Source organism: Bidens hawaiensis, unplaced genomic scaffold (genome assembly GCF_021521415.1).
Source record: "Bidens hawaiensis isolate Kalapana, Puna unplaced genomic scaffold, B.hawaiensis_p1.1 tig00025185_1, whole genome shotgun sequence".
NCBI classification, from domain to species: Eukaryota; Viridiplantae; Streptophyta; class Magnoliopsida; order Asterales; family Asteraceae; genus Bidens; species Bidens hawaiensis.
Genome location: NW_027494007.1, coordinates 319,188 through 327,906, shown reverse-complemented (window position 1 = coordinate 327,906; position 8,719 = coordinate 319,188). Strand labels below are relative to the sequence as shown.

Below are 8,719 nucleotides of genomic sequence, written 5' to 3'. Positions count from 1 at the left end.
AACATAATGTTTATTAAATAATATTGTAGCAAAGTCGGAGCTTAATTTTTTTTGTTGGAAATCTGTTGGAACTACCTGTCATTGTTATATGATTATGAGCTGGTTAACATATGGCCCATATGGCCATATGTCACATATCATTGTTATATTATTATATATGATTGTATCATTTTATGCATGATCCTAATGATTGTATTCTAACATAAATTATTGGATTGCAGATACGGTGCGATATTCAAAACTAATTTAGTTGGGAGGCCTGTCATAGTCTCGACCGATACGGATCTTAATTATATGATATTTCAACAAGAGGGTCAACTCTTTCAAAGCTGGTATCCAGATAGTTTTACAGAAGTGTTTGGGAGGCAAAATGTAGGGTCTTTGCATGGTTATATGTATAAGTATCTCAAGAACATGGTGTTATATTTGTTCGGGCCCGAAAGCCTTAAGAAAATGCTTAATGAAGTGGAAGATGTGGCTGCAAGAAACTTGGAGATATGGGCTGGGCTTGAATCAGTTGAGTTGAAGGAAGCAACTGCAAATGTAAGTAATATTAAAATAATGTAATGAAATTTAATGTCAACATGCTTAAAAGCCTAATTTTTTTTTTTTTTTTTTTTGGCAGATGATATTTGATTTAACTGCCAAAAAGTTAATAAGTTATGATCCAAAGAAGTCATCTGAGAATCTAAGGGAGAGTTTTGTAGCTTTTATACAGGGATTAATATCCTTTCCTTTGGATATTCCTGGAACAGCTTACCACAAGTGTCTGCAGGTACTAAAACGGGCCGGGTCGGGATGCTTTGTAGAATAATACTCTCTCCGTCCTATTAAGTAGGGGTGTGCGTAGTGCGGTTCGGGGTGGTTTTTAGCTAAAACCAAAACTTCGGTTTTTGGAGTTTTTGAAACCGTTCGGTTTCGGTTTTTCGAATTTCGTTTTGGTTTCGGTTTCGGTTTTATTGGTTTTTGCCATTTGAGCTTGAAAATTTTAGGCCGAAAAAAAGACAAAAAATAATGAATTTAGGTATAAATAATTTTGTTAATTGTAAAATATAGACTATTATACATTTGATCAAAAATATTTTAATTACATATTTATTAAATTCTTATAAATTACTTAATAAAAAATATAAAAAACAAAAAATTAGCAATTCGGTTCGGTTCGGTTTTTTCAGTTTTTTTTACATGCAAAACCAAAACCGAACCGTTAGTGCAGTTTTTACGAAAACAAAAAACCAAACCGTCGGTCTGTGTTTTGGTTCGGTTTTTTCGATTTCATGCTCACCCCTACTATTAAGTGTCTGTATTTCATTTTTTTCCCATTACAAATGTCCACTTTTAAAATTTATTAGCCAAATTCCAAGTTTACCCTTAAACACACACAACCAGCATTAACAAACAATATTGATGGACCCAGTTTTCAATGGCATTGTCGTCATTTGGTAAGCAAAAAAAAGTAATCATTGTTTACCTTGAACTTTATGTTTTTCAAACCATGACACTTAAAGAGGGACGGAGGGAGTAATATAAATATACGAGTCAAACGATTTAGAAGGTTTCTGTGTCATTTGTTCCCCCATTTAGCAGTTTTCATAATTGGCCCGTTTGGAATAAACGCGACCCAAGTTGACATATTTATGGTTTTATTGTGTTTAACTTAATCAGGGAAGAAAGAAAGCAATGACAATGCTTAAGAACATGCTACAAGCGAGACGGGCGAATCCTAGGAAAGTCAAAACTGATTTCTTTGACTATGTACTCGAAGAACTTGATCGAGGTGATACGATCTTAACAGAAGCAATCGCACTAGACTTGATGTTTGTACTGTTGTTTTCAAGCTTTGAAACAACTTCACTAGCTTTAACAGTAGCTGTCAAGCTTCTGAGAGACAATCCGCGTGTATTGCAGGAATTAACGGTTAGTGAAAAGATATTTTAATTCTTGTTCCTAATATTATTTTGCCCGACGAGTCGTCTTATGTTGCTACTAATGTATGCAGGAAGAGCATGATAATATTTTAAGAACTAGAGAAAATAAAGAGTCTGGACTTACATGGAAAGAATATAAGTCGATGACATTCACGTTTCAGGTGCGTTGAATATTTGAATATGAAATTATGAATAATATAGTTATATAGATTTCACTTGCGAAATTCGTCACTCGTTAATAAATGTTGCAGCTTATAAATGAAACGGTCCGTTTGGCTAATATAGTCCCAGGAGTGTTTAGAAAGGCGCTAAAAGATATTAAATTTAAAGGTAGCAAAACAAGTCCTTTTTAATTTTTTAATTTTTATAATTTATAAATAATAAAGTTGTGAACTTTATTATTATGGATGTTGGACTTATGCAGACTATACGATTCCAGCTGGTTGGGCGGTAATGGTATGTCCGCCATCCGTTCATTTAAATCCCGACAATTATAAGAATCCGCTAGAATTCAATCCATCAAGATGGGAGGTACACTAACTCTATAACTTCATATTCAATTATGTAACTGCAAATATTTAAAAAAAAAAGACACTTATGATTCTTACGTGTTCTAAACAGAAAATGGATCAGAAAGGCGCATCGAAGAATTTCATGGCGTTCGGTGGTGGTATGCGGTTTTGTGTTGGAACAGATTTTACTAAAGTCCAGATGGCAGTTTTTCTTCACTGTTTGGTTACTAAATACAGGTAAAAATAAATAAATAAATTCTATAAGTTTATGAACTAGAGGTATACTATTACTAACATGTTTTTCTTCTAATATTTGACAGATGGAAAACAGTTAAAGGAGGCGATATCATAAGAACACCGGGCTTACAGTTTCCAAATGGCCTTCATGTTCAGATGACTAAGAAAGTCAAAACTGAGGAGTAATGATAAAAAATTTAGACACTTTGATCAACACAGGATTTGTATTTTGAGGCTGCAGAAGCTTACGATGGACGGTAGGCTCGTATTGTGTAGAAATTTTGGGAAAACAATCACAATGTTCCTGAATATTTTGCTCAGGATCATCATCATGTAAAGCTAGATGCTTCTTTAATGTGTCTCAGTATTAGAATATGTAAGTTTTACTAAAGACATGAGAAATGTACAATGTTCTATATGGCACCGTTTCAGTATTGCGTTACTTACATTGGTCGACAAGTCAATCTAGTTACACTAAAATATATCTAACATCTCTTGAATAAGTTATTATTGTAAAAGATTAATAAACTGTTTGACAAATAATTAGACTAATGGTTTTAATACTGACTTAATTAATTCTTCTTCTGTTAGTGATAAATTGAGGTATGTGATTCTGTAGTGTAACAGATTTGGCATTTAAATCCAAATTATATATATTTGTTTTATGTTTGTTAAAATACGTTCATATATGATTATCTTTATTTAATTATGTTCGTGAACTATTTATTTAGATTTTAAATAAACAAACATAAACGAAAATGTATATTTTTTAACGAACGAATATGAACACAAATATTTGTCCGATTAAGTATTCATGTTCGTCTAAAGTTAAATGAACGAACACAAACATGCCTTTGTCTGTGTTCGTCCGGTTTACTTACAGGCCTATTTGTGTGTAATGATATATGTCATCGACAAGCCGGAAAATAAATGTGAGATAATATAATATATATATACATACACACAAATATCTATAATCTCATGTATCAGAGTTTGTTACTGAAGAGACGTGGATCGACTCACTGGTAGACGATCTACTTTCCTCGGGTATGATTATGCTATTCCACCGATGGTTCTCTGGGATCTTGATTCTTCCACCTACAAAATGAACAGCACCGTAAACTTACCCCTCAGAAAGGGACAGAGGGGTCCTCTTTGGGGTAACCCTCCGGTGTGAGAATAAGTGTTTGTAGGAGAAGATAATAATATCAGAGTAAGGAAATTTGGAGAGTATTGCTTAATATAGCTGAATACTCTGTAATTGGATGTGATTGTGTGTTATTGGATGTAACTGGATGATTGAGTGTAATTGAGTGTGTCTTCCTTGTGGAGTTGATGTGGTATTTATAGTGCTAGGGTTTCCACTGATTGGGCTCAGCCTTGTTGGCCTCCTCCAATTGATTTGCGCCACGTGTCCTTGGGGACACCTGGTGCTTTTTCATTGGTTATAATCACGTGGTAGCACATGGGTTTTGCTGAGTTGTCCACCTTTCACTGGCAGCTGTCAACATCAGCATATTCTTATTCCTTAAAAAGATACCTTCTGGAAGGTTGTCTGACGTGCACAATCAAGGTTGCCCTAATCCTGATTTGGATAAGGACGAGGTTGATTATGTGCACGTGTGATACGCGCCTATCCTGAGGATGCGCGAGGTCTTCTCTTTATTCTCACGCGCAGATATTTCATGCGCAGATGTGATATGCACAAGCATGTGATATGCGCCACGCGCATGTGTGATATGCGTGAGCATATGTTATATGCGCCATGCGCATAGGTTTTGGCTTTGTGCCTTCATAATGTCTTGATTTCAAGACTCTTGTCTATATCTTGTGGGTTGACCCGCCTCGCTCGGTGTTGAGGCGGGTACATACCTCTTCAAGCCCCCCCAGTCTAATGTGTGTCTTGTCTCGCGCGAGCGAGGTAAGATAGATATTAGACTTAATAGTTTGCTCTTTTAATAGGGTTTTGTCTTTTTCTTCTTATTACTCATCATTGCGCGAAATTCTATCCTTTTGGTTGAAAACGAATCGTCTATGTACGTGATGGAGACGTGTCAGACCTTTCGTGTGCTCGAGGTGCTACAGTTGCCTTTCATGTCCCCTCACATAGTGTCAGGAACACGTGTCGCGCTCGCGTTGGTCCGTACCTGCGAGTGGTGGCGCGTGAACTCTGGTGGCAGCTGTATCGTTTCTTTTCGTGTCCCCTCACACAGTGTCAGGGACACGTGTCGCGCTCGCGTTGGCTTACACCTGCGAGTGGTGGCGCGTGGAGTCCGATCAGTACCAAAATTTCTCTCTCCTGGCTTATAAAAGCCAGCCCCTTAAGAGTTTTTATTCTTCATCTTCCTTGTTTATTCAAAGCTTTCCTGTCTTTCATTCTTTTCCGATTACCGTCTTCTGCTTCCAGATCTCTGTTCTTTTAGAGGCTTCCTCCGTTCGTTTTTACAGTTGTATGTCTGATAGTTCAGACAACACAATCTCCCCCAACAGTCGCCGTGTTAAATCGCTAGTAATGTCAACTTTGAAGAAGACCGGCAAGGGGAAGAAGACTGCTGAGGCCTCCTCGGAGGAGGTAGGGAGGACTAAGGCAGTGAAGAAGTGGGATGAGATCCCCTGCAAACTGAGGCAGGCCGATTTCGACAGCCTTATCGCCTCTCAGGGTTTTCTCCCTGAGTATGGCTGCATCCTGCCTGTGTCCGGGCAAACGGCGGCGGACCCGCCTACCGGTTATATATCCCTGTACTGCCATTTTTTCACCCACTGCAACCTTCGTCTCCCGATGACAAGGTTTGTAGGTGCGGTGCTTAGGTTTTATGGGATTCATATATCCCAAGTCCATCCGTTTGGACTCGTGCGCATGACTCATTTTGAGTTCATGTGCAAATCTCAGCGCGAGGAGCCCACCCCTCGGCGCTTTCAGTTTTTTTATAAGCCCAAGATCCAAGATTCTTGGTTCTCCTTCATTCCTCGCAGTCAGAAGGTGAAGTGCTGCACTGTTTCATTCAAGAGCCTTCATGACTGGTCTGAGAGATTTTTCTATATAAGGGCTGGTGTGATCCCCATCCGTATGACCATGCGCGCGATCTCTTCTGCGCCTGCGGATGTGGGTGTCCTCAAGAACCCAACTGGCGCCTGGGTAAATAAGTTGACCGCTGAACCATCCCCCGCCAAGAACATTTGTGAGGAGGCGCTGGTGGGGGTTGGTATGAGCAGGAGGTGGGCGGACAGCGCGACTGAGCCCGTTATCCAAGTCGACGGCTTGTGTAAGTTAATCTCATTGCTTTACTTCTGCGCGAATATAATTCGTTTTGCTGATATCATTTGACTTGTTTTGTGCAGTCACCAAGGAGTATATCCACGCCGCCTATGATGAGCATATGGAGGGTGGCTCCGTCGCGCTCGGCGCTGGGGAGGTTGGTTTCCCCGATCGCTTTGATGACATGTTCATCCCTGTTGATCTGGGATTTCTTTTTGACAGCGATGCGCCTGGTAAGCCTTTGTACTTTTGTTTATGCCTTTATAATACCAAATTTGGCTAACATTTCCGTTGCACGTATCGTAGATGCGCTCGAAAACTACGAGCTGGAGCTCGCGGAAGAGGAGGAGGAAGAGGAGGCGCCCCAACTAAAGCGTAAAGCTAAGGGGAAAACTGGCGCAGGGGCCAGTAAGAAACAGAAGAAAGATGATGCCCATGTTGTTCAGGATCCTCCTACTCAGGCGAAGGGACCTGAGAAAACCCCGGTGTTTACCACCAAGTTTTCCTTGTCTTCCCTGCCTCAAAAAGTGGGCAGACCTCCTGTCCACCTGAGGTATGGTGCCACTACCTCCTCCCTTCGCGCGGCGGAAAAGGGGAGCGGCGTTGCGCCTGCCGTTTCCTCTCCGACAGGTATACTTTGCTTATCCTTTGGTTATCTTTTATGGTTCTATGAGCGCGATTCTGATAGAATTACTAATGAATCTTTGCTCACTCAAATGTTTGTAGAGCCGGCGACCCTGGTGGACCAACCTCAGGCGCAACAAAGTGCCGAGCCTGCGCCGGAGGTCGCTTCGAAGTCCCCTGTTTTACCCTCCAAAAAGGGGAGAATGGACTTCATGGCGATGTTTGCCTCGCGAACGGAGTTGCGCCAAGGTATGTACTGCCCTTTTATTTTCTAACTTTTTTCTTTTAGATCAAGTCATAAACCATTTCTTTTTGTTGATTTTTCATAGAGGTCATTGCTGGCGTACAAGCTGCTGGCGGCACTCCTGGCGCCGGTGCCAGCACCGCTGGTTCTGCTCCTGCTCCTGCAAGCGCTGAATCTCCCCTCATCGGGATTACTAAGGAGCAGGAGGCCGTTTTACGCGCCGACCTGGCGGCGTCGAGACCTCCCTCACCTCCTCTTGCGCACAGCCCTCCTCGCGAGACTGATTTTGTTTCTAGGTCGCAGGAGAAAAGGCCTGTTTCAGAGGAGGTTGAGGTGTTTGAAGTTGAGGACTCCGACGGTGGCTGCGCCAGCCCTTCAGCGCCACGAGATTTTCCGGCGCAGCCTTCTCGTGGAGCTGGCGCTGACTTTTCTGCTTCATCCCCGCAGGTATAGGTTCTTTTTTGCTCCGCTGTGCGGACTTCCATATTAATGTTTTGATGACTTAGATCATTACTTTGTGTTTGCAGGAAGCCGATCACATTTACCGCCCGAGATGGAATATTATTGAAGACAGCACATTTCAGTCCATGGGTGTGTGTGCGGAATTCTGGGCTCATTCTGTGCCTCCAGCTGAAAGGAGGTTTCAGGAGGGCCGCGCTCGCGATGACTTGATCAACGATCATCTGTTTGCTAGGTCGGCTTTCTTTGCTGCCTCCCAAGAGCTTCGCTATGATTACATAAAGGTACGTGATGCTCTTGCGGAAGCCAAGCAAGAGGCTAAAGTGTCTGCTTGGCATCTTTCTGATGCTCGAGAGAGAGCTGAGAAGCTCCAAGCAGAGCTCAGTGAGAACAGAGCAAGTGCTAACACCGCCTTCGTGAAGCGCGGTCATGAGCTACAGGCTGCGAGGGAGAAGCTACAGGCGGCCGAGGCGGACGCTGCCAAGTACGCGCGTAGAGTGCGCGACTTGGAGCTTGACGCGGAGGCGCGTGACCAAGCTCTTGTCCAGTCTATAACTGACAAATCATCACTGGAGAGTGAGGTTGCCCGCCTGAAGAAGGAGCTGGCGGCCGCGCAGGCCGAAAAAGATGAAGCCCTGGCGACGGCAGCGTCTAGCCAGGAAGCACTTGACCTTGCGCGAGCGGAAAAAGAAGAAGCCTTGGCGGCAGCAGCGTCTGACAAAGAGGAGCTGAAACAAACTAAGGAAACTGTTGAGTTGTTAAACTCTCAGATTACTTCTCTTGAGACGTCTGTTGCTTCCCTCGCGCAGGATCGCCAATGGCTAGTCTCACAGGGCATGACTCGTTGCGCTTACGCGATGAAATACTCAGACGAGTTTCAGGCCCTTGTGATGGATTGCAACGCTGCCGCGCGCCTGGTGGGTCGAGCTGAAGGGTTCAAGGATGGCTATGAATATGGGATGCTGAAGAAGAACCCATCCGACTACCCTTATCAGAGCAACGTTGCCTGCGCGGACATGGCCGCGATGGGGGAGAAGTATTTGAACACTCCTATTCCCATCATTGGGCAGGTATTTTATCCTTAATGATATTACCCTGACTTATTTTCCAAGTCTTTTTTGTACTTATATTTTTCCATATGATTTGCAGATTTCCGCGCTTGCTGACCAGCCCGACCTCGGCGCGCTAAAGAAATTACTTGACGAGTGCGAAGGGGCTGGTGGCGGCGATGATGGCGCGGGGAATGCTGCTCCTGCTAGCGGCTCTGGCGTGGCCAAAGGATCCGCTCCTGACTCTGTTGTGCTAGAAGACTCCATTCAGGATGAACAACTTGACTATGGTCAGTTTGGAGATGACGAGGAGCAAGCTGCGCCAGATGCTGAGGGCGGTGATGAGGATTATGAAGAGGCTGACGTCGACGTGGAGACTTGAGAAGCCCTTCATGTTTTTTATTTTTATT

General features: G+C 42.9%; 1 protein-coding gene across 1 annotated transcript; it reads left to right on the top strand.

The window, feature by feature from the left end:
• Window positions 1-201: 201 nt before the first annotated feature.
• On the top strand, window positions 202-2,863 carry LOC143571039 (cytochrome P450 87A3-like; the record flags this gene model as incomplete). The annotated part of the gene is made up of 8 exons (XM_077056552.1): window positions 202-543; window positions 626-775; window positions 1,666-1,917; window positions 2,000-2,089; window positions 2,180-2,258; window positions 2,353-2,459; window positions 2,550-2,677; window positions 2,761-2,863. Coding segments are annotated over 8 exons (1,251 nt in total), but the record flags the coding sequence as incomplete, so codon positions are not given.
• Between the last annotated feature and the right edge of the window lie 5,856 nt (window positions 2,864-8,719).